Source organism: Phoca vitulina, unplaced genomic scaffold, assembly GCF_004348235.1.
Source record: "Phoca vitulina isolate PV1807 unplaced genomic scaffold, GSC_HSeal_1.0 scaffold9, whole genome shotgun sequence".
NCBI lineage: Eukaryota > Metazoa > Chordata > Mammalia > Carnivora > Phocidae > Phoca > Phoca vitulina.
In genome coordinates this window covers 58,996,326-59,022,582 of record NW_022589712.1, presented here as the reverse complement: position 1 = coordinate 59,022,582, position 26,257 = coordinate 58,996,326, and the positions used below count along the sequence as shown (strand labels likewise).

Genomic DNA, 26,257 nt, shown 5'->3' with positions numbered 1-26,257 from the left:
CCCAACGTACCCATTATCACCTTGCCTTCCTCTCTACCTCGAGAGGTGCCATCAGCACCCAACGAGGTTAAGAACTCAACTTTTTAATTTTGAAGAAGCTGTAGGGGCTGCGAGAAGGCTACGTCTGGGCCTCATCCCATTTCCCTAAAAATCAAGAAGCCCGGCGCCGGTGCCAGGCACCCGAGCCCTCGAAGCATTTGTGCCTCCGCGCCGGTACCTGGAGCAGATGGGAGCCCAGTTCTCTGCCCACGTTGTCCAAGGGGCTGGTGCGACTCGAGTGGCCCCACGCCTCGCCGAGCCCTGTGGAGACACAGAGACACCCTTTAGCAATGGGACTCCGACCTGGCTAGCAGTTTGAGCCTAATCTCGCGGTTCTGTCACACACACAAGTTCGCGCCCATGACTGGATACCATCCGAGATCCCCGGCACCAGGACAGCGGGGGACGCGAGCCGGTAAATTTCGGCCCCGCCCTCTCCACTTACAAAGGACTGCGTAGAGGTCAGACTCCCCCTCCCGGACCGCTTCTCAGGAAGGGCAGGGCCTTGGCGGAGCGCCCTTCCTGGCGGTACCCCAAGTGGCTGAATTTGAGGACCACCTGTGCCCCGACGGGGCCGACACCGAACCCCCGCGGTAACTTTTGGGTAGGTTCACTAGTGTGCTTAGACGGGTGAGGGACACTACTTCTCTCCCAAAGTTTCATCATCTTCCTTATCAGGAGGCCAAGGATGTCCACACATCAAGGGAATGCCGCGGCGAATACCTGAGGCTTCGAGCCAGGTCCAGCTGGCCCTTGATGGGCTTTCTCATTGGCTGCGGGGCTCTCCAGGTGTTTTCCTCCCCTAGGCCTCTGACTTTGATTCCCTCCGTAGAAATCCGTTTGCTTGCGAATGGCTTCCAGCACCAACATCCCAGAGCAATCCTTCCTCTGCTTCCCCACCTCCCCACCCCTAGCCAGCCCTCGACTTACACGTCCTAACTTTGACTCCAAAAAAAAAAAAAAAAAAGGTATACGCTCTTTTGAAGTTACTTTCAGGTTCTAATACCGTCTTAGCAATATTCCCGTTCCTTATTGGATATAGACAATCATTCCGTTTCTCTACTTTCCAGGTACCATCTATTAACAAAGTCCCTTTCTCTCCTCGATGCTACCACGTTAAGATCTTTCCAGGCTTTGCCAGAAATCATTTCTCCGGTGATGCCTAAAAAATAAAATTCTCTGAATACCCGTGGCTGATTTTTTAAAAAAATTAATATGGAATCTGCTATAGTACCTGTTTGTAGAAAGAAAATGAAAAAAAAAAAAAAAAGGCAGAGGAAACCTGAGGAGACAGAGGTTATACTACCTGTAACTACTTACAGGTAATATTTTTTAACAGTGTTGCTGCTGATTTAACTAGGTAGTTAAACTCTTTTATTCTTACACCAATAAACAAGGTTTAACATGACAAAAAGGCGGATGATTTACTGATTTACTGCATTAAAGTACAAATCACTATGAAGTACACAATGACAGACACACTCGCATTGTAATATGGGGGTGAGGGCGGATCTTTCAGAATAAAAGATGGAGTTGGACTCTTAAAATGTGTTGGCCAGGAGCTGCTTCCTAAGCAAGCGATCAAAACCCTGGTAACGAGTAACCATGAGCGCCCCTTAAGCTCGAATCGGGTCTTTCTGGGTGTTTGCACATCTAAATAAATCTAACGATTTCCCCACCGCTCTGCAAACACTGAGGCTCCCCGCCCGCGGCCGGACTCCTCTCCCTCCCTCGCCTCCCGTCAATCCCTCCTGCCTCTCAGCCCGCCCCAGTTTCCCTCCCTTGAGTGACTCCACTGCCCAGACGCTTTGGTCCTCCTGGACTGTTCAGGAGGGCCTCCGCCACAGCCACCTGTACACACCCCTTCCGTGTCACCTTCCCTTTGCTCCTCGGGTCTCGGCCAAGCTATCCTCCCTGGTTTCCGGCACGACGCGTTCATTTTTTCATCGCTGCTCACACACACACACACACCCCCAAAAGTGGCGGAAGGGGCGGGGGTGTTGGTTTAGGAGGGCAAACTGGGGAAAGGGGAAAGGAACCTGCTGGGAGAGCCGGGGACGCGGGTGGCGCTGGCCGGGGACGCCAGGGCGCAGCCGAGGCCTGAAAGCGCCAAGCTGTGCGGGGGCGAAGGGCCGGCGCGCTCCGGCGCCCTGGGAGCTGGCAGAGGCCTCCTCGCGTCTGCAATCTTGTCTTCCGGAAGGGTGCGAAGCCTGCGCTTGGGGCCAACAAACGCCTTTATTCTAAAAACTGTGAAGTTCTCCCAAGTCGGCTGGAAACAGCCCGGGAACGGCCTCCCGACCCGAATCATTTGAAAATCCCCGAGCTGGGCTCGGGGTTAAGTACTGGTTCCGAACCCCAGCGCCAGCCTGGGCTGTTTGTTGTCTCGGGTTGCGGCCTCATTAGTATGCGCCTACGAGGGAAAAATAAGACTTCCCCGCAGGTTAATAAACAGCCGGCCTGGCGCAGGTTAACTGGGGCCTCCCTCGCCCTCTCCTGCCCCTACCCCCACACCTTTTAAGGAAACTTTTGCTTTCACGGAGCATTGCCTCCTCTATGTTTGCGGTTGAAATCTCCGTCACACGGTTTTGTCTGGGTTAATGTTTCATAAGGGACTGGCTGCCCTCGTCTACCTGCCAGGCTTTCCTGACCTAATCCTAGGGCTGAGCTCGCCCTTCAGCCTTCCCAGGACACCTTCTGAAGCCCCGGTCAAAGGTTCGGCCTCCCGAAAATCCTGGAGTGGGCCAGAGACCCCTCTCCCCGGACCCCCTCACCTCCTGCAGGCGGTGACGTGCTCCCGCACCCAATTTCAGTTGGCGAGGGGGGTAAGCTGAGATTTCGTTTCTGCACTTGACCTACCGCAGAAAATTCACAAATCCTTTGATTGTCTGTTTAAAATGAGGAGGAAACCAGCTCCCTTTGCGGCAGGATTACAGTGGGAACAAGATCTAAAGATTCTCTTGTAATTCGGTGAGGCCGAGGGAACAGGGTTTTGCAAAGGAGAAAAGGAGCTCTGTGAGGGAGGCGATAACTAAATCGGGTTTTAGACAAAAGGATTTTCCCCAGCTAAAGTGGCCGAAGACAAAGGAAAACATAATCTATTTTGGAAGATTTCCAAGATATGCCACATTAACCTTAGCAGATAAATTTTGCTTCTCCCCGCCCCCCTCTACCCTTAAAGTCTGGTTTATCATATTTACATAAGTAGTACTAGAAGGGATGTATCTATTATGGATCTGAAGGGCTAGCTCACATTTCATGTGAAAACCCGGGCGAAGTTTCACTCTTACCCTCAGTGCTCGGTTGAGCCATTTCCATTTAAATACCCCCTGACCCAAGGATTACCTCAATGGACTGACTGCACGGGTTTTGTAATTTCCTGAAAATGAGATTTCGATTTATAAAACAAGAAACCAATTAGTAACCAAATGAGGCGAAGTAGATCCACTAAAATTGACCTAATCCCACAGGCACAATTTAGGCCCGTTCTTGGCGAATGAATGATGAGCCCCAGTCTAGCGTGAGCTCAAAGCATCATCCAGCTGTGTTATTACAAGCAGCAAAAATAAATTGATCGAGCTTTTCCTTCGGAATGAATTTCATACCCTTGACAAAATATAGATTACAGACCTGGCATCATCACCTCCTTCACTCAGACAGGAAGAGGAGAAAGAGAAGAGCTTGTTCTACTGTCTTTCCCCCCTCCCTTTAATAAATAAACTATATCTCAATAGAAATGTGTCCTCCTTATAGTAGTTCGCAGAAAGCTTCATCTGATTGACAGAACGCAATATACCTTTTAGGAATATGGGGATGGGAAGGGGACTGGAAGAGCTGTCCCAGGATCTGACCACAATTTGGTGACTACGGTGGGGAAAAGCCCTCCGAGACCGCGCTCCTAACTTCGGGTCCCGTTGGGACTTGTGTCAGCCATCTAGGTTCCCTCCACCACCCCCGTCCAGCAATCTAGCGGTCTTCCTGTGAGGGCTCCGGAGGCCTCAGAAGCTGTGCTCTCTGGGGAAGAGAGGGACGGAGATTGGGCGCCCTTAGACAAGACAGAGCGCCCGGAGCGGTCACTGGGTAGAAGGCTGCTTCCCGCGGCTCGGCGTACCCACCCTCACGCCTCGGGCGCCGTGGCCCTCTCGGCTCGAGGCGCCCTCCGGCCACCTGGAGGGTGTGGCCGACCTCCAGAGGGCGACGGTAGCTGTGCGCGGCCGCGCAGCAGCCTGAACCCTACAGTGTGTGTCCTGCACTCCCCTGTGTGTTCTGCACTCCACAGTGGCGGTGTGTGCCCTGCTCTCCCTTGCGCGCCTCTGAGACCCCCTGGCCGCGCCCGGGGAATCTGCAAATATTAGTTATAAATCTGGGGTGGAGCCTGATGGTCCCAGCATTGATTGTCTCTGCACCCTTGCTGTGCTCTGGCCCTGGAGCTAGGGCTTCCAGGTCAGGATCGAGAATGCCGGCGACGCTGGTCTCCGGCGTCAGAACGCCGCGAAGAGAGCAGGAGCTGCAGGAACCAAGGACAGGCGGGGTTCAGCCTTGTCCCAATTAAATTGTGGGACGGAAATGCACGCGGAGTTGACAATAGTGCACGCGTGACGCTGAAAAACGTCAGGCGGTGTCGCCCCAGGGCTCCACGTCTTCAAACGTGGCCGGGAGGTGCAATGCCATCGCCCCAAAGGCAGGCGCGGGTGGGCGGACAAGACTGCCCCGCTGTTCAGGCGTATCCCGCTTGTGTTCCATTTGGCGGCCGGGACTCGACCGCCGCACTACTGTCCGCTCGGGCGGGATCTCCACTTAAGGTTTAAACAACGGCCCGTCCTTGGGGCGGTGACCCGGGCAGCACGAATGACAGAGGGAGCACTCCCGCACCCGCCCGGCCTCTGCTTGGGGCAGGCGCGCTGGGACGTCTTCGAACCTTGGAGGGCAGAGACCTGGTCTGGACCGTGCGGAGACTCCAGCTGGCGCATTCTCGGCTGCGGCCACCCGCGGCCGGGACAGAATGGGCCTCGCCGGGCCGACCTGGCCTGCGAGCGGTAGCAAGCAGGCTTCTCCCAGCTGCGTGCTTCGTTACGTACCAGAGGGCCGTAGAGGTTTCTACAAGGTCGCTGTCTCGGGTCTGGCCCGAGCCACCGAGGTCGAGCGACTCCGCGCAGGACCCGCCTCCCGGATGGGACTACCTGCAGAAAGTTTGCTCCACACTTCTCCAGCTATGTTTTAGTACTAAGTAGCAGGCCCCTTGCTAAATACTTGAGGGCTCTCCTTCCCCACGCAAAACTTAAAATTCCATGAATCAGAGACCGGCAATGGGTGGACAGCTAACATCATAAGGTGTTAGCTGGGTCTAAACTTCATTCTATTGAGAAATACCTGGGCCGACATAGAGCCAGAATCCATGGGTTCGAATTGTGTCCACATTTGCGTCTGCAAATCTCCAAGCTGCCGAGATTTCCCCCAGGATTGAAAAATAACTCCCCTAGAAATCATGTTTGTCCTCTGGAAAATTAGCCTGATTTTAGCTTCAGGTGTGTGATTATACCCTGCTTAAAAGCATCTCGCCATAGCTTATAATGCCCTATTTTGCTGTTGTTATTGTTTTTATTAGTGACCGTCCCCTTTAAAGAAAAAAAAAGTATTTTTTTCATTGATCTAATCTACAATTTCTAGCACATAAATCTGCCTTGCAAATGCTCTGTGTGGAGTTTAGTTCTGCCCTCTACATTTTAAGTCAACATCAAAACTGGAATTAAACAGAGAAAACCAGCGTGGAGCGTAAACTGGGCTTAAAGGCTTTTAAATGAGAAAAACTTCTGTAAGAAAATAAACATGGAAACCTAATGCTCAATCATTTCCCCGAGCAGCAAGAAAAACAACCTTAAATCACCCATCCACGTGGGAAATGGGGCCTCTTTTTCTCTTTCAGTTCTCGGCCTCAAAAAAATACAAGGCGATTAAGGATTTCAATCTTGAGGTGAATATTATAGAAAGGGTCTGTGGAGGTTTGTTTAATCATCCTTGTCCTTCCAGCCTTTGTAGAGACTCGCTTTCCTGCACAGTGACTAATATCATTTCTGTGATTATTTTTATTTTCCCAGGACATCTTGACAATGAAATGGTAGTGTGATGTTACCAAGATTCTCAATGGCTATAGATTTGAGAACATGTCTGATCCTTTCAAAGGTTATTCAGCAAGCCACTACGCCCCCAGCTAAAACCTGTATTATATCTGGATAACAAATACATATTTCTTTTTAGTTGAATTTGTCTTATTTTGCACACAAGGCACACCATCTCTCTTTTTTATCCTGCCTTTCTAGCTTTGATAACACCAAAGACTCATACATTTCTCAAGTTTTTTCTTTGCAAGGCTATTTTAGAATGGAATATGCTGTCAATGGGAGATACGCAGTTTTAATGATTTCACAGTAATCTTCCCTGTGTTTTTTTAAGTATGAAGTCTCCAATCTAATGCTTTATTCTTAATTATTCCAGGCACCCATATCCCGTTCTTGTGTTCCCAATCTCTCTTTCTCTCTCATTTTTCTTTCAACAGCTCAATTTTATCCGCTCAGATAAGTAAAAACTGAAGTTTGTCCCCAGACCAGGAATCTACCAGAACCTGGGGGAGGGGGGAGCTATATTTAGTGATGGGGAATTAGCTATATTTTAAGTATTTTCTTATGTTTTTCAAATGTAAGTATGGAAAGATTGCTGTTTGTTGATTTAAGCCTTTTGATATTACCTGGGTATTGTAGATGAAATGTAATCTGAGCCAAAACAGTGGAGTTTTATAGTCATCCTTGTGCTTATAACTAAGATGTCATCAGATTTATAATTATTTTAGATTATATACCTTGCAAAATCCATATGTTACATGTGACAGAATGCTTACCATGATGAAATAGCTATCTTTTACTCAATCCTTAGAACAAAATTTAAGACCTACTATGTGCTGGAATGGCATCAAGATAGGTGTAAACATGAACTACAGCTTCAAATTCTATTTCTCATCACTAAAAAAAGGTCACCTCCACATAAAGTGCCCAGTTTCCCCTACTGTCATGGGCCCAGTTTGGTCTACTCTCTGCCTTCAGTCCACAGCTGAACCCAAATCTGGCACCCTCTGCAGGTTGTGCCTGGTTTTGCTGCCTGTGGTTTTTTCACTCCTTTGAAAGACGTTGGGTTTTTTGTTTTTTTGTTTTCTTTGGTGTTTGTGTGTGTGTGTGTGTGTTGTTGTTATTCTTCAATATTTTAAAGGGCTTTAATGTTTTAAAGGCTGTCTGGGTTTTGGGTTTTTGAAGCTAATCTATCCTTAAAATTAAAACCTCATCCCTAGGAGCCAGCTGTTCGGATAACCCTTCTAACTCACCGGGTGGAGACTGCGGGTGAGTTATGAGCTCAACAGTAGCTGGAGAAATAAATGATGTGCCCAGAGTTCACACATCGTCCATCCCCTCCTCCCCATAAACTCACACTCGTCCACCGGAGAAGGGAGAGGAGGGAGGGGCCCGGGGCTCCGGAGGAAAGTGAAGGGGGCTGCAGAAAGCACAGTCGTGGTTAAAGTAGCCACAGGGGATCCGCCCGGCCACCAAGGGGACTCCAGGGGGCGGTGGGGGGGGGGGGTCTTCGCCAGTGCTCTCTTTAAAAAAATAAGAAGTTGGCTAAGAGAGTTTACCTTCTGTTCCTCCTATTTACCACGCGATTTATAATTTGTGGAGTTAGCACTTATTTAAGACAGCTTGCTCTCTTAGAAAACAAAACCAAAACAACAAAAAACCAGCCCGCAACCCTCCCGGCCGCGCCCGCCCGGGTCTGCGCGACAAAGACCAGCGCCCCCGGCCCGGCAACTCCCTGGGCGCTCCTAGCCCTCGTTCTGTGCCCGCCCGGGAACGCCGATCCCCTATTCTTTTCCTCCCGCGATTACTCGCAGCCCCACAAGCAGCACCATATGCTTCTTCTGATCAAACAGCGAGCGACATCGGCACCGATAATTGACGAGACCCGCTAGAAATCACGCAGAAAGGGAACCCACTGAGACCGCAGGGGCTGACAAATCACTGCTAATAATCCTGTTAGGAACAGCGCGGCCAGCCGAGTTCGCAATAGCTTTATTTTTATAAAGTAGGCGCTGACAGTATAAAAGACAACGAAATCTCTTTTTTTTTAAACAGAAGGCAGTGTAGCATAATAGTACTTTTCCCACCAGCATTTCTCAGCACAGTTTGAATGGGAAATATGGTTTTTTAATATATAAGTTCCCCCCTTTTCTTTTCTTTCTTTCTTTCTTTTTTTTTTAACTTTTCAGGAACTTTAGGTTTTGATTCCTCTCTTCCTGTGGTTTCCAGGGTCATTTGAGATTGTTCAAGGAACTGCTTTAAGACAAAGCAACTATAACACTACTTGTAGTTCTGGGGTAAAATTGAACTATAATTTGAAAGTTTTCCTTTAGTGCCCCTGGCTAATTTGTCGACACGTTTTGCAAGATTTTGATTCAGATAATAACTTCTAGTCAAGATCAAACAAAGTGAAACTCCATGCCCAATAATGGCCATTTCCTTCCCCCTATTTCCTTAAAAGAAAACAACAGACCCCAAACACCCAAAATCAACAATAACATAAACCTCTGTGGGTCAAATAAGACATTCTGGTTTGTAAATAAACAGGGTTCTTTCTCTTGGAATTTTTTGTTTGTTTAGTATTCTCTCCTTTATATTCCCCAATCTCTCTCCTCTAGCAAAGATGTATCTTAAATACTTTAAAAAAATCTGTACATATTATTTGAATGTGGGTAAAGGAAAGGATGGGGAGATGGAAGAGAGAAGTATCCTTTTCCTAGTGAGTATAAATGATTTTATACAGGACAGTGTTCTTTGACAGCTGCTCTGTCCTCACACAGTGAATCTTGATAATCTAAATACATGTTTTAAATCATGACCAGCTCAGCTGTTCTTCCTTCTAGGCCTTAAAAGACAATTTTCCCAGGACTCGTTTGCCAACCTGCCACCTAGAAGATATTTTCCACGCGGGCTAGTCTTCTTGAGTCAACCTTAAGTATTTGGGTCCTAGCCTATTATCTCAGAGATAATATCAAACTCAGAGTTGCAAATCATGAAGCCCCAGAGTTAGTTTCAGAATCTGTGAATGTCTCAAAAACTCAGAATAAATTTGCTATAAGTAGTCAAGAGACTGGTAAATTCAGGACAAATTTGTTCATAAATATGCCTGCTTCTCTTCTGCAGAATTATAAACTTGGAGAGAAATTATTTTCTAGCTTAGCTAGCTCCATGTACATGGGTCTGTCTATATGTAGCAAAATACAAGACTTTGGCAATGTTCCTGCCTTCTGCTAGATACAATTCTAACAAGAGGAATTAAAAAAAAAAGAAAAGAAAAGAAAGTCATGTTTGGATTACTTGTACTTTCAGTGGAACTCAGTATCTGAAGTGTTGACAAAAGCACTGTTGGGCTGCTTCCCAACCAAACATATCCGATGGACTGGAGAGAAAGTAGTAATGGGGGAGTAGAAAGGGCCACAAAAAGGCAACAGGAATTCTAAGTTCAGAGAGGTCCTTAGTCAAGCAGCCATGCTAAACTTCCCTTTGCAGAGAGTGTGTATGTATGTGTGAGCGTACGCCTCTGTTCAGTGGTGTAGGCTCACTCACTGGCAAACCTTTACCCCTTCTGCCTTTGAAATCCCATCTGGGCAGAGTCACTTACCTTCTGGGAACACTACTCTCATTTTGAGATAGCTGGTGGTGAGTCTGATTATGGATGCTTTGTCCAGCTGCGAGGTGATAGCCGAGGGCAAAGGCAGTAATTTAGCCAGTTCATAAAATTCACTGTTTTCCTTCTCCCTCCTAGTCCGGGCAGCATTTTTGGACTTCTCTTTCATTGTGTCTTGTTCTCCCTTTCTTCTTACAACATAAACTCCACAGATTCATCCAAAAGCAACAATAAACTTTCAATTAGAGATCATATTTGGCAAAAATATAAAGCACACTTGGAATGAAAAGACCGAAGTCTTTGCTTCAGTGTATTGATGTCAGTGAAAGACCAACGCAGCAAACAGAAAATGATTTTCTTTAAAAATAGGGGACGCGAATGTAGGAAAGTTGCTGATCCACGGCAATCTGGACAATCCTAGGCGTCTGAGTATCAAATGCCCGCGGGACCCCTGAGAAGCCAGCCTTTTCTTCTGTTCGGCGAGGCAAACCCCGGTCCCCAGAAAATCGACATAATAATCCCCGACGTTTGCTCTTCAGTCCCGCGGCGTTTGAGGCGGCTCCGAGCCCCTTTGGGAAGAACAGGAATGCCGGACAACTCTTTCAGGCCACTGTGAAGACAACAGCATCAGAGCGTAAGAGATCTGCAGCTCCGCAATCACTCATGCACTCGCCCGAATTCCGAAAAACGGCCGGAAAAGGCCTCAGCGCGCCTCAGCGCGCCTCTCCAGGCTCCGTGTTTTTGTTTGTTTGTTTGTTTGTTTAAGATATGGAGGAAGGGGCGAGACTGAGCCCCCTGCAAATAATGCTCCCATTCCCTCATCCATGCCAGCCACATTCTCCAGCCCCCCGGGAAGTTGCCCAAATAACAAAATGCATATTTTTGAAGACCCTTAGAAGACCCTCAGTCGCCGGTCCCCGTGCCTGTGCCCAGGCCAAGCGCATGTCCCAGGAAAGCAGGTTTCCAGAAATCAGAATTCCTCCACAGCGCCGAGGCCGCCTTTCAGTCCCCCCACTTGGGCAGATCTGGAATTTGGCTACCTCTCTAACTTGGGTCTCAAGTCTCAGGGATTCCTCAAAAAGTGGCACTTACACATCAAGTCCCTCGGGACTCCCAAGGCGACCCAGGGTTCTCCCTGCCCAGCGGGGGCGGCAACACGCCGGGCACGGCAGCGCCAGGTTAACAGGTGGCACATTCGCGACAGCCCCTCGCAGGCATGGGGAGGGGGGAGGTGGGAGGCGTCCCGGCCTCTCCCCCTCCGCCGCAGAGCCGCGGGTGCCTCTGGGCGGGCGCAAGGTGTCTTCCGCTTCACCTACCTTCAGTCCCCGCTGGCGGCAAAGGGTGCAGAGGCGCGCACCGCTTAATTGTACTCATGCCTACCATCCAACTCCGCCGGCCTCTCGGCTTCCCACCGGCAGAGAGGAGCAGAGAGCGCCCAGGCTCCCTTTTCTTTTCTTGGTCATGAATTGGGGAAGGGGTGCGTGGGAGAACGAGGGGGATGCAGGATTTGGCACGGGTGAGGTGGTTTTAGAATCCTCCTCCTCGGTAGTTGCTACGAAGCCAGTATTATTCCTAATTGGAAGCCGAAAACGCCCCCCTGTAACTTCTTTATAGCTCACCGGGTTTAGCTTCAACTTCACTCCCGGGCTCCCTCTCTCCCGCCCTCCCTTAATGCCACTCACAAACTTCCTCGCCTCCAATTGGCTCGGCTTGCCCCGGGGAGAGGCTCTCATTGGCCGGCCGGGCTGAGTGACGCGAGCACGACCCGCACCACCCCTTGCGCGCCCCTGCTCGGGGCTCGCTCTGCTACCCGCGTGGCTGCAGCGCTCCCGACGAGCCCTGGGCACGGGTGGCGGCGCTGCCCGGCAGCCGCCGCTGCTCCCGGCCTCCAGGGGCCTCGCGGGTGATGTGCAGGACCCTCGCTTCCCGCTCTCCCCGGGGTCGAGTGGCTGTGCTCCCAGCCCCGAGAGCTGGCCCCGCTGTGCCCGGCGCGTCCGAAAGCGGCGGGCTGCGGCCTGAGGCCGCAGAAGTCTGGCCGGGGTCTGGGTTCCTGGCGACGAGGCTGGAGTCGCCCAGACTGCGGGCGCGAGCGGCCCAAAGGCCGACCTGGCGGCCGAGCCATTCCCATGGGGCAAGTCGCGGGGCCCACTGCTTGCGCGGGGCCAGTGTTGCGCTTTCTCTCTCACGTTTCTCTGAAACCACAGCGACACTGAATTCATCGCCAGAGAAGATATATATACCTGTCTTTAATCCCAAAGAGGAGAGTCTTTTTCGAAATGGCTCGAGTTTGGGGGCTGATTTGTTCACCGTGGAAAGCTCAGCGGTGGAGTTGTCCTATGGGGAGCAGATAGGGGACTCTAGAGGAAAAGAGGTGAACATTTCAGCACAAAATAGAGTTAGGTAGAGTGGTTGATACATAGATAGATATCTCACAACAATCTGTTATCTTAAACGTGAGCGAAGATTTTTGTTGTTGTTGTTGGGTTTTGTTTCAGGAAACACAAGTCCAATGTGATATTCCTTACGAAAGGATACATTCTGCATCAATAAATTTACAACATTCACAGTTTCCCCAACAGGACTCATTTAAACAAACGCTTGTAAGTACTATCGCTGACAAATTATATTTAAGAGACCCTCTGATTTGAATCTCTTGTCTTCTGTCATCTGAGGAAAGACAGCAGATAGCAACGGGGAAAGTTGACTTGCCCCCCCCCCCAAATAATTACTACTACTTGGAATCACTCCCTACAAAGGCGATTCCCCGCTTGTTTTTTGGTGCAGCTGGTGACCACCATTCTCCTCCTGGAGGTGCACTTGGAGGCAGTTGTTTCATCGGCGGTAAAAGACAGTAAGAACACCAGTGATGTTGCACTCATCCTCTCCTTTGTGGCCGTAACTGCCGCCAAGAAAACATATACTCTGAAGAGGGGTTGTGCCATTTTCTCTGATATTCGGAACAACTTTAAGAGTGTTCAAAAATACAGACATCTGCAACTTCCTTGCTGCCCAATGGCAGTAAGCTCACAGAACGACAACGGGAGCTTTCTGGGGATATTTACACATCTGGGAAGCACCTGGCAAGAAGAGGTGAACGGTCTGGATAGAAAGAATAAGACAAAACGAAACATATAGATTTTACAGGTGTTTCAAAACTGGAATCAAGCTGATAGGCTCCAATCTAGAAGGAGTCATTTCCCCAGAGGCTGTGGACACTTAAGAGACCCGGCTCTGGGAGGGTTCCGACCTCCAAGTGATACACTCCTAACAAGAGAGGAGTAAGAATACTGAGAGCGATGTAGTGTGGCTCTCTTACACACGACATTCCAGGAAGACCAGATAAGATCAAGTTAACTACTGCATTTAAAGAGAGAGGGTGTGTGTTTGGGAAGGGTGAAAAAAACCTTCTGTGACCCTTCTCCCCCCCCCCCAAAATCTGGACACATCTTACGGGTAAATGGAGGGGCCAGGCGCAGCAATGGCACTTTAGAGTTAAGCAGTTTTCTATTCCGACTATGTTCTGGAAAGGATGTCGGTTAAGTCACTGGTTACTTAAACGCTACCTCTCCTTCAACAACGTGCAGGTGTATTAGTGCTTCATTAGGATCTGAAACCCTTGCCCACGGCAGAGACACCCTGGGGCGTCAGGAGGTGCCCCGCTCCCCATACAATAGAGCGTTTCACCGGAAGAAAGGCAGTATTTTCCTCTCAGAAGCAAAATGGGCAAAATGAGTAGGTAGGTCTTCACACCAAAGATGACGTCCTGAGGGGCCCAGCGGGCTGTTCCTGCGTCCCAGTGAAACTCAGTAGTCGATGAACCGAGTAGATGTTTAATAAACAAAGTGAATGCACGGCCATGTGGGGACGGCCCCCTCGCTAAGTCCTCCGCACACAACTGTCTGAGCCGCGTTTACCGAGTGAGTGAATTAGCATGGCGACGTAACACCTGTTTTTCTAATCTTTGAACCTAGGCTGAAGCCGGAATGCGGCTCCTGCATACCCTCCCCCGCCCGGGTGCGGGGACCCGGCCTCGCACCCTCCCGGCGACCCCGCCCGCCGGCCCCGCAGGAGCATCGCGCCAGCGAGGGGCGTGAACCGGGACCTCAGGTGCCTCCCACGTGTTCGGAGAATTTGCGTTCGCCTCTAGCGTGAGAAATTTTAAAATAATTTCTTGAGTTTAAGAAGCCAGTCCTACCCACTTCTTTGCCAAAAAGTAAGGGGGAAAGCCCCGGGAAAGAAAGAAATGGGCGCATGCGACCCAGCAACACCAAACAAGAACCCTAAGGGCGTCTAGGCCGCTGCCTCCTTGTGCGAGTACCTCTGGCGCTGGGGCACTGTCTACGCAACCACGGAACGATTTCCTAATGCGGGAAGAAACCGGGGCCTCTTTGTAAACAAATATCTTCCTCCTTTCCTCGGTCAAGGAGGGCAAACAGCAAAATTGAACCCCCGGGCGTCTCTTCTACCACGGAGGCGACCCCAGATGCTGCCCGCATGGAGCCCTCCTTTTTAGTCCGCTCGGACACCACAACGTGCGGGCGCCCAAGGCTCTAGATTAGGGGGCAAGGCGCGCCCGCTGCGGCGGATCTGAGAACCAACGCGCCTGTGCGTGCGGAGTCCCGCGCGCCGCGCGCTCCCGGAACCAAGAGGAGGGGGCCTCCGAGGGCCGCCGGACCCCTCCCAACAGCAGGCAAAGTCCAGACTAGAGAAGCTAAACCTCTGGGTTGGGAAAGAACCAGAACGCTCAGCGGAATTCCAGTGCAAACTACGGAGCTGGGTTTCAGCGTACTGGCCCCGACCTGGGCGCATTGTGATGCTGACCGTGCCCAGGCACGGACTTCTATCTTGCCTTCTGGTAACTCCTCTCTGCGCCCAGCTGCTTCAGCATCTTAGCAAAACTGGAGTGGTTTCTGTCGCCCCTTCCTTGCTCCCATAACACACTTTTTTGTTTTGTTTTTACAGACTGCTAGGAACGCATACATGTACTCTTATTCGCTTCCACATCACATATACACATTTGTACAAAGCACACAGGCACGGATTTTGCTCACTGGCCAAGGTCAGGATGAATGATACATTTATTTATAATCAAGATGCAAAATCTGAAGATAGTCACCTGAATATCTCAGTTATATCCAGATGTTCACCCCCTACCATTGAGAAGGAGAATTTATCTAGGGAATATTAATGTCTAGGGAAATACTAACACTTTTCTTCTTCGGTGTATGTAAGTGAATCCTGCTGTAGCCTCATTTTATTATCACATTTAGACATTCTGATGTTGAGAAGCAAACAAGGGCCCCTTACAACTTCGACCTGATGGGACAAGTCAGCTAGAACACAAAGAAGAGAAGGAACCTCCAAAAAATAGCCATATTTAATATTTCTAAAACTTATGGTATATATCACTTGTTTGATCAGGACGTTTTGGAAAGTGTAAGATTTTATGCAAAACAACACAGCCCTTTTCTGAGACACTGCTTCTGAGGTCGCCTAACTGAATTGACCATTGAAATGTCCAAAAAATTAGCTTCAATGAATACACATTTACAAAGAAAGAAAAAAAGAAGGAAAGGAGAAATAAAGAAAGAGAGGAAAGAGAAGGAAAGGAGGAAGGGAGGGAAAGGAGGGAAGGGAGGGCAGGTAAGGGAGAGAGAGAGAGAGAGAGAGAAAGGAAGGAAGGAAGGAAGGAAGAAAGGAAGAAAAGAAAGGAAGAAAGAAAGAAAAAGAAAGGCACCAGCCTGAAAAATGAGAGTGGTGAAATTTATGTAGTTTTTCTAAGTATTCTGGATAATATTTTCCACTCAGGTTTTGAAACCATAGTCTAATAGAATCTTGAGTTGATCGCTGAGAAACAAGAGTATTTCTTAAACTATGCCCACTTTAAAAGAAATGGATTATTCAAACATTAACAGCTGGAAAACTCTGATGATGCACATTCTGTGGACAGGAGCAGGGGGCTGCCTGCCTTAAGGGTGCCAGCACTTTTTACACTACTGTTGTTCTTAGCTGGGGATGATGTGTGTGTATATTTCACCACAGCTGGGCACAGGAGCACGACCAAAATGTTCAAAAGCTGAAGATGAACGTTGGTTTGTGACTTTGGGTTGAAAGACACTTTGATTCCTAAATCGGTTTCTGATTTTCAGGCCAAAATATGCTCGCTTGCACTTCAGGAGCGCATGCCAGGCCGGGGCTGGAGAGCGGGCGGCCAAGATGCAGCGTGGGGGGGAGGGGGTGGGGAGGGCGGGGGTGAGGCGGGAGGCCGAACGGGGACGGAATGGGGTCAGTGGCCTCCAAAAGGGTGAGGGGCATCAGAATTGAGTGGACCCAGAGAGCATGTGATTCACCCTCCTCTGGCTTTGAGAGCCTTTGAATTAGGCTTCTGTAGAGTTTTCCCTTCTCTGAGCCCCAGCTTTGCGTCTATTCCCTGGCACCTATGAACCCCGGGACTATGCTGCGAGCGCCTAAAGAGGACCCCCTAGCCCTGCACTGCCTGGGAGGAGGGGGTAAGGTATTCTTGTGAGACTGATCTCGCTAATCTGTCACAAATGACCGGCTTCCAGCCCGGGCCGAGCCTCAGGGTCACTTGGGGGGGGGGGGGGGAGGTGGTGGCCGAATGTGGCTTTAAAAATAAGGACTTTCGGACCCCGCTCCGATTTAGAAACTGGAAATCTCTGTTGGACTCTGGAGTTGACATTCCGTAAATTGTAGGAGGGGAGAGGGTGGCCCAAAGACAAAGCAGCTCTGAGAGCTGCAGGAGCAGGGATGAGAACGACCTCAGAGCGAGGGACGCGGGCGCCGCCTCCCAAGGTTCAGTGAGGGTGGCGGGCCGGTTCCGAGACGCCCGGGCTTAACTCGGCCGGGGCGCGGCCCCACAGAAGTCGCTGAGTCTCCAGGCCCTAGGTCTGGGGTCTCGAGTAAGTGCTGCCTGCGTCTACCCTTCTCCTGACGTCCTCCGGGGATCCCCGGGAAGTACCTCTGCGCTCGCCTGGGCCAGGGACCAAGTGCCTCGGGCATTTGGGGCACATTCGTGAGTCCCACCGTCCAGCCACTCATCATCTCTGAGCCCTGGGAACATGGAAATCTGCCCTCAAAAATCTGGCCACCCTTGCTCCTAACTGGGTGGTTTTGGGACTTCAGCTTGCATGGGAATTGCCGGAGGGCCTGTTAAAACACAGATTGCTGGTCCCCACTCTCAAAGTTTATGATTCAGCAGAAATGGGCTGGGACCCAGTAATTTGCTCTTCTAACAAGTGCCCAGGTGAGAACCATTGCCTCAGTCTGCTTTTTCTCAGTTTGTTTTTGGAGAAGACTGGAAGGGAAAGATTTGAAGTGATAGCCTTGTACCAAGTAGGACCTTGGGCATATGGTATAAAATGATATGACTGTCTATTTGAGGTCTGGGGGTGAGGCTCATAGCTGTGATAGGATAGGGTCCCTGAAGATAGTTCATTAGGATGCCTCCTTAGGAAAGATCCTGAGATAAGGGCCTCAGGATGAAGGGAAGGAGACCCAGGAACCCAACCAGGCCACACTTCAGTGGGGAGATTGGCCTCAGAAGGGCAGGGAAGTGCTCAGGGCATCCCCAGAAGGTTCCAGGGTTCCAGGGTTCTAGCTGGGCTACAGAGAAGAAGTCCAAAGGGTTTGGGTCAATCGACCAGGAGTAGGGCATATTGGAAAAATAGCAGATAAGTTCTGGTTCTCCTTTTGGCACAGAAACTGTTCCTTAATTGTGCCAGAGTACTTTAAACATAAAGGGCCCAAGATGTGTGTGGCCTTGGTGCAGAGGGGCTGTCCCTGGAGGAAGAGGCCCTGCCTGTACCCATTGGGTCTGTGGCGTCTAGGCCTCCCCCCAAGTGGCAAGGGCTCCCTCCCGTGCACGGCTTCATTAGGGCATTATGACTTTGTCAGCCCTTGGGCATTTCTGTCATGTTTTTATGGGTCCTTTCCTCCATAAAAAAATTAAAGGTTATATTTTACAACTGTGTCATTCAGGCTGAATTCATTATCATATATTCCTTATTCTCATATTTATCTTTTTTCTGATTGTAAAAGAAATTAAAATTAAAACATTCCATGAGCCTCTAAAACTATCATGGGCGCGATGCACTGTGCCAACTGTGACAAATGGATAAGTCAGTGCTGTTCCTGGGCACATCGGGGAGGATGAGGATGTTTCGAGTGCCTTTGCCCAGCCATGGCTCCTAAGCCTCTTTAGGAAACCTAGCGAGAGCCTTGGTACGAGGATTTCTCTCTATGAGCCATACCTCTACTCCTGGTATGAAACTGGTTGGCTCATCAGTGCTCCCACTGCAGAGCCCTTCCACCCTGCTTTGGTTATGTCCGAGGTAGTACCCTAAAACAGGGTGGAAAAAGCAAACAGGTTATCAGCACCATTTCTAAACATCCGGCCAGCTTCACTTCTATCGTTACTTGGATATCAGATTATTAAGTGAAATCCAATTTTAAAATGCTATGCAAACCAAGCAAGTGCACCTTTGGGCTACCTGCCGGTGTCCGCTGCTCTGCTACTCGTTAGTTTCTTATTATCTTCTAGATTGTTTATGCATATTTAAGAAAACATTAAGATTGATCTTTTATATACTGTTCTGCACCTTGGTATTTTCATTTTCCATAACGGCTTCCTCATCCTTCCTTTCTTAAACGTCTGTACACTATTCCATTTTAAGAATATATCCGTGTAATTTATTTAACCTGTCACTCATTGAGGGCATTTAGGTTGTTTCCCATCATTGCTTTTGCAAAAAATGCAGCAATAAATAAACTGCACGGGTTTCATTTACCTGTGTACAAACGCAACCACGGGACAGATCCCCAAAAGTGGAGCTGCTAGAGCAAGGGCACGTAGATTGGTACTCCTAATAGATAGGGACAAATTGCCCTCCACAAGAGCTGTGCCAATTGACACTCCTACCAGCAATGCATGAGGATGACTGATTCCCAGGCTTACAGTGAACCACGTTGTAACTTTTTTTTTTTTTTGGCCAATCTGATAGGTGAAAAAAAATCAGCCTACTTTTGTTTTTCTCTAATTATGGAGGTTGAACATCTTTTCATACCTTGAGGGCCTTTTGAGTTTCTCTCCTATGGATTGTCCAGAAACGTTTGAAGGTGGGACCCTCTTGGCTCTGAAGTGAGTTAAGGTCCTTGGGCAGGAGGAAAAGCTGGGACTTGGCTCTTAATGAAGATGAGGGTTTCTTGAAGCCCTGGTGGAGAAATACAGGGTCAAGGTCCTAGCATCATCTATCAACATTTTTTTTTTCCTCCCATGAAACATTTAATACTGTTTAATGCAAAACACAGAAGATAAATATGCAAATATATTTTTAATGTGTCTTCATCTAACAGATCTCCTGACTAATTATAATCAATTATATTGTACATATGTTAAAATAGTGGTTAATTTATGGATTCTGTATGTTTTGAAATTCAGTTGTCCCAAGCTGATATTTGATCAACCTGTTTTTGTGTTTTACCTACAAACACACGGGGACTTTACCACAAAAACAACTCAAGCATTAACATAGGCCAGCCAATCACTTCTCATGATTTAAACAAATAACTCGGAGGAAACAGGGGATAGATTCTTCCTGGCAGCCGTTTCACCGGAGGAAAAGCTGTAATGGTCTGGTTAAGAATCTAAATAAAATGATACATGGGAGAAAACAAGTGTACTGCAAATGTGCAGCCTGTGGTGGTTTAGATCTGCTTTGATATTTATTTTTACTCCTGGAGATCTGATAACTTGTTTGTGAAGATAAATGTCATCTGACAAGCCATTGTGTATCTTCTCCCTGAATAATCACAAGTCCCAGAAACGAAACCATGATGGCAATGTGATTTTTTTTTTTTTTCACTCCAAACCAGACAGGAACGTAAGTGTGTGTTCAAGCTGATATTAAGTCTCCTTACACATTTTAATTTCTTACTCATTTTAGGGCTCGAGTGTATTAGAATTATAACACATGGTTTGATATCAGATGGCTCCCCCTCGCTTCCTCTCTCTTCCTGTGCCCCTCTTCCTACCGTAAGACATGATAATCAGAAACTATTCCAGCAGGAGGAGCTGGTTTAGAAACAAATGGCTTCCATGGCAACTCCTGACTCCACATGACTTCTAATAACCGGCATTTTGGTCGGAAATTGTCTGTGTGATATTCTGTCCAACACTGGTGCTTTATGTGGGGTTTTCCCTAGTTTACAGCTCAGACACGGAGTCTTAACCTCCGGTTTCATGAATAAGCAGCAACAGCAATATGTCACCACCTGCAACCATGATGTGGCCAGTGATTTGTCACATGTTCCGGGTTCCAATTTTCAGACTAGCTGACGGAGATGAACACTGAGTGAGAAGTGTCCAGAGCTGGTCTCACATAGTGTAGAAAATCTGGAAAGTGTGTCCCACTGCTAATTGACACACAGAGTCCGATGTTCTCATTCAGCTCAAGAGAATGCGTGCATCAGGCCCCCGATGGCGGGTCGGGCGTGTTGGGCCGTGAGTCACAGACCAGCCAGAGGGCCCCCTTCCTCATTAAAGAAAACCAAAATAGTCGGAGCTTTTCCTAGAGCTGAGTGATCTGCTCACCTCCCAAAGAGTATTGGCACCTCTGTCCCGGTGACAGAAAAAGAAACCCGGAACAGGATGGGTTGGTAAAACCTCAGGATGAAGTGTTTTATGATTTTTGCTGGGACCCAGGGAGAAATGTGTCACAAAAGGGTCAGAGATTGCTCTTGGGCACCTGGGTGGCTCAGTCAAGCGTCTGCCTTTGGCTCAGGTCGTGATCCTGGAGTCCTGGGATGGAGCCCCATGTCAGGCTCCTGCTCGGCGGGGAGTCTGCCCCTCCCCCTCCTCGTGCTAGCTCCCACGCTCTCTCTCAAATAAATAAATAAATAATCTTAAAAAAAAATGGTTAAAAAAAAAGAGAGAGAGAGATTGCTCTTAGAAACACTGACAGTCAGTGATGGAGTCAGTGTAGAGGTGTGGGGGAGCCCAGCTTGTGCTCCCGAACTTGCTCCGGAGCTCTGGTCCAGCTAGGAGGCTGTGTGACGCCCGGGCAGGCCAGGACTGGAACTGAGCCAGCACGCTGTCCCGTGTCCTCCCCGGGGACAGTACCTTTTCATAACTGGCACGGTGGAGAGCTCACCCTGCCCACACTTCCCTCCTTGTGGGTAGTAGTCTTGTGTGACACACGTCAAGGAAGATTTATCGTGATGCATTGGAAATAATCAGGCAGGGGCTTCAGTGGTTAGTAAGTGACCGGCAAGTAACGCTTTATCCCAGGGGACTGTGAGACCGGAAGTGACACAGAAAATTTGTTTAGTGGGGGCATGTTCCAGGGAAAGTGGGAGAGTGGGATGAAGAAAGAGAGGAGCATGTGCAGGTGGGACGCATGGAAGGGAGAATTTGACAAAAAAATTGACATCAACATGCAGCAGCAAAATGGGTTGAAAAATCTATTGACCAAATTCTGGGGGAAATGCTTTAAGATAGTTGAATGTATTTATTTTAAAACTGTATTTACTAATAAGTTTATGCATTTTTTTAAAAAGTAAGTTTTGAAATATCACACTTGCTTTGACTAATTGGAAATTTTTTTTAAAGATTTTATTTATTGGGGCACCTGGGTGGCTCAGTAGGTTAAGCGTCTGCCTTTGACTCAGGTTATGATCCCAGGGTCCTGGGATCGAGCCCTGTGGTTGGCTTCCTGCTCAGCGGGGAGCTGGCCTCTCCCTCTCCCTTCCCCACCAACTTGTGCTCTCTCTCTTGCTTGCTCTTTTTCAAATAAGTAAAATTTTTAAAAAAGATTTTACTTATTTATCTGAGAAAGGAAGAGCATCAGCGGGAGTGGGAGAAGCACAGAGAGAGAAGGAGAAGCAGACTCCCTGCTGAGCAGGAAGCCTGACATGGGGCTCCATCCCAGGACCCAGAGATCATGACCTGAGCAGAAGGCAGATACTTAACCGACTGAGCCACCCAGGCGTCCCTGACTAATTGGAAATTTGAGGAAGAATATAAACACACTAGGTCCATAATATTTAATAATATTATTAGCTACCAGTAATCCAGTGGTCAGTGAGGCTGTAGCTTATAGAGGACCTTCATATCTTTCTAGAATGAACTGAAATCTGACCAATGAGACAGGGTGTTGGAAGCATCTGTGCAGTGAGTAGAATGTAGAAAGCACTCAGTAGAGGGGAGGCTCACCCAATTCTCACTTGCTCTATGATTTCAGCATAGAAGGAGTTCATTGGAACCTCTGTGAATTTGTAATGCTCAGTATTCTTATGAGGAAGGAGACAGATGATATTTCTCCAAGTTTCCAGAGGGAAGGCTGAAGAACAGAGAGCTGAGTAGCTTCCCCAGAATCACACAGGGATAATGTTCACCCAATTAATATCCAGACTTTCCCTTAAAAAGTGATTCAAACTTTTAGAAAAAGACCAAGTAAAAAAGTGTATTGAAAATAAACAATGAATCATGGAACGCTACATCAAAAACTAATGATGTAATGTATGGTGATTAACATAACATAATAAAAAAAGGAAAAAAAAAAAAAAAGAAAATAGTGTAACCCAGGGGGCAAACATCTCCATGAAATCAAGGGAGCAGAAGCATCTCTGGGCGGAAAGAAGAGATGCTTACCAGTGAGCCCGGATTTCTTCTTGAAACTTTTCTTAATAATTACAGATTTACAGGAAGTTGCAAAGAAACGTACAGGGAAGTCTGGTGCGCTTGTCACGCAGCCTGATCCAGTGTTAACATCTTGTATAACTTTAGTACATACTGATGCCAGGAAATTAACATTGGTACAATCCACAGAATTTACACAGGCTTCTGCCGTTATATATACCCTCGTGTGTGTGTGTGTGTGTGTGCACGCGCGTGTGTAGTTATATGCAGTTTTATCACGCTCATAGCTTAGTGTAACCATCACCATAATTAAGATACAGAGCTAGAACATCACAACAAGCCTTCCTCACGCTACCTTTTACTGCCACACCTACCCCGTCCTCCCTGCCCCATCCCTAAACCCTGGCAACTACTAACCTTTTTGTCTCTGTTATTTTATTTCAAGAATGTTTTATACAGAGAATCATATAATATGTAACCTTTGAGATTGGCACTTTTGTTCAGCATAAGACTCTTGAGGTTCATCCAAGTGGTTACATACATTAGTAGTTCATTCCTTTTTATTGTTGAATAATATTCTGTGGTATGGAGGTACCATAGTTTATTTAATCATCCGCTGAAGAGCGTTTTGGTGGCTTCCAGTTTTTTTTTTTGATAGATGTATAAAGCCATTATGACCATTTACATATAATTTTTTTGTGTAACTACATGGTTTTTTTTGTTTTTTAACTTTACTTATTTATTTAAATTCAATTTAGTTAACATATAGTGTATTACTACTTTCTGGGGTAGAATTTAGTGATTCATCAGTTGCATATAACACTCAGTGCTCATTACATCAAGTGCCCTCCTTCATGCCCATCACCCAGTGCCCCATCCCCCACCCACCTCCCCTCCAGCAACTCTCAGTTTGTTTCCTATAGTTATATGTTTTTATTTTTCAGGGACAGATGGTCAAGGATACAATTGCTGAGTTGTGTGGGATGTCTACTTTGAGGTTTTAAAAGAAACTGCCAAACTGTTTTCTAGATTAAATGTACTATTTTACATTCCCACCAACAGTGTATGGGTGATACAGTTTCTCCAGATCCTTGTCAGCACTGAGTGTTATCATTATGTTCTACTTTAGCCATTATGATAGGTCTGATATCTTTATATTGTTAATTTGCATCTCCCCAATGGTTAATGATGGTGAACATCTTATCATATGCTATGTGCCATCTCTCTATCCCCTTTGATGAAATGTCTGTTCATGTCCTTTGTGCATTTTCCAATTGGATTCTTTTTTTTTTTTTTACTGGGGTGGTTTGAGAGTTTTTTATGTACTCTATATATGCAAGTCCTTTGTTGGATATATGATTTGCAAATATATTTTCTTACAAATTTGTCTTTTCATCCCCTTTCCAGGGTCTTTCACATATCAAAAATTTTAAAATTTCATGATGTCCAATTTTTCCATTTTTCCTTTTTGAAACTTATTTTCAAAAAGCCATAGGGACAACATCATCCACAAGGGAATGTCTCCATGTCAAAACCACGGCTCTGTGAAGCTGTTTCGTAATTGTAACAGGAGGAGAAATGGCAATTCCAATTCCACTGCTACTTATTAAGCATCTTTTGTGTCCCAGGTACTGCTCTGTGTACTCTGGCTTTTTCAGTGAACAGCACAGCAAGGATCTGCATCCATGTGGCACATGCAGATGAGGGGAGATAGACAATGAACATAATAAAAAAATTACATAGTAGGTAAGGGGATTCTAAGTGCTGTGGGAAGTTAAAAAGGAGCAAACGGTGCAGAGCCCTGGAGGGGGATGTGTGCAGTATTAAGTAAGAGTGCAGGTGGCTTTGCTGAAAGGTGCAACTTAAGCCTACTTGAACAAGGAGTTATTCAAGTAGGTGTCTGCATGGAGGGGACTGCCAGAGCAAAGACCCCAAGGTGGAGGCACCTGCGGGGTTCATGGAATAGCAAGAAGGTCAGTGTCTGGAGCAGAGCGGAGCGGGGAGAGGGAGAATAGAGGAGAAGAGGCAAGAGGGGCAGATCATGGGGGACTCCGAGGCCACTGTGAGGACTTCACTCTGAGTGAAGTGAGAAGTTATGGCGGGCTGTGGAGTGGCAGGGGCTCAAAGATCTGACTTGCTTGCTGTGCTGAGAACAGTTTGAGGGAGGCAGGAGCAGAAGCAGGGAGATGTGTGGGAGGCTACTGCAGGGATCCGGGGCAGAGCTGCCGGTGCTTTCCACCAGGTGACAGCAGTGGAGATGAGAAGTGGTTGAGTTGAAGGTAAATCCAACGGGGCTTTCTGATGAGTTATGTATGAGAGAAAGAGGGAGAAGGAAGACTTAAGGGTTGAAGTTAGAACATCGGGTAAAAGTAACCCCAAGGATAGGATGAGAACCGAAAGTTAACAAGAGAGAAAGAGAAAAGAAGAATGGAAAGAGTCGACAAAAATGTCAGTTCAGCCTTTGTTGGGTGGGGGGGGGGAAGGGGGGGGGGGGACGATTTAACACTGTTCATAAAAAATTTAAATGTATAAATGCTTTGTTCTAACAATTTTTCATTTTTAGCAATTTATCCTTCAGAGGTACTTGCTCATGTGCACTGTTATGTGTAAAGGGATTTCACCACAGAACTGTAATAATGAAAGATTGAAATAACCCAAAAACCCGCCTGTGGGGGAATGGGTTATAGACCACGGTCCATCCAAACCTTAAATCCCCATGCCACATGAAACCAAGTGACATATCTACATAAAGCTCTCCAAGGTCCACTGTTAAGTGAAAAAAAAACCAAGATGCCGAATGATATAGGAAGTGGGTAAAGAAGATGCTCTATGTGCACACACTTACATACCCAAATATGTGGAAATACACAGGAATAGGTCTGGAATGGTATGGGGGAAGCTTCTGAAAGGAGCAAGGAGTTTATTCTCTTTATATGTTTAAATAGACATTTAATACTGTTCTAATTAAACACACTTAAAAAGATTGAATTTTATCCAAAAATTGTTTTTTTTTTTTTTTTTTTTTATAGTAGAGTAGAAGGATTTTTTTTCTTGTTAAGTAGTTAGATTCTTTACTATCTTCCTTAGAGGTCTCAGGAAATCCAGACCCCCAGTCTGGGAAACAGCCCTACCTCCATGGTTAGGGAGTGAGTCTGGGTTAGCCAGAGCAAGGGGCAGGGTCTGGGGCAGCTAAGACCATTCTAGTATAACAGGCTCTGGAAGGGACCAGCTGTCACCCATTTTGAGAGATAAACCTGAACAGAATTAGTTCTATCCCCAAATCCTGGATCATTTTGTCACTTTCTGCCTTATGATGGGGGCAGTAGAAAGTAGCAGAAAGAGACAGGACTTGGAATCCAAGGGGCTGGGCTCCAGTCTCAAGTGCCGCTTGCCCAGCATCTCTGAGCTTGTCTCATTATCTGTGAAATCAGGGACGACAGCTCCAGGGAAATGAGAGCTGTAGTTGGAAGCTCTCCAGATGGGCCACTGGGCTATCAGGGCTCTCCAGGCAGGGATCTGCGTCTCTTTGACTCCTGGCCAGGGTGTGCTATGTTTTTAGGACCTCTGAAAATGTATTTTAAAATAAATGTATTTGGCACAATTTCATGAGGGGTTTTCGCAGACAAATCAGACTGTTTTGTGAAATCATGTGGTTGTTTTTTCTTTTTTTTAATTGCAAGTTTGGGTGAGAATGTTACTGCTGAAACCATTTAGGTTTCTTGTTTTCTTTCTTTAAATTTCACTTTGATCTCCATCCCCAGTGACATTTGCAAGGACGCTCAAGGACAGAATGCTAGCAGTCTAAGTTTGCCACCTATCGGCAGACATTTTCATTACAATTAT

General features: G+C 47.5%; 1 protein-coding gene across 1 annotated transcript in view; it reads right to left on the bottom strand.

Annotated features, from left to right (window-relative positions):
* Positions 1 to 9,928, bottom strand: part of SIM1 (SIM bHLH transcription factor 1) — a 63,299-nt gene extending 53,371 nt beyond the window's left edge. The window contains exons 1-2 of the mRNA XM_032407413.1: positions 9,754 to 9,928; positions 218 to 300 (exon numbers count right to left, since the gene is read on the bottom strand). Coding sequence (XP_032263304.1) covers positions 218 to 300; positions 9,754 to 9,928 — 258 coding nt within the window. The remainder of the gene's footprint in view (positions 1 to 217; positions 301 to 9,753) is intronic.
* Between the last annotated feature and the right edge of the window lie 16,329 nt (positions 9,929 to 26,257).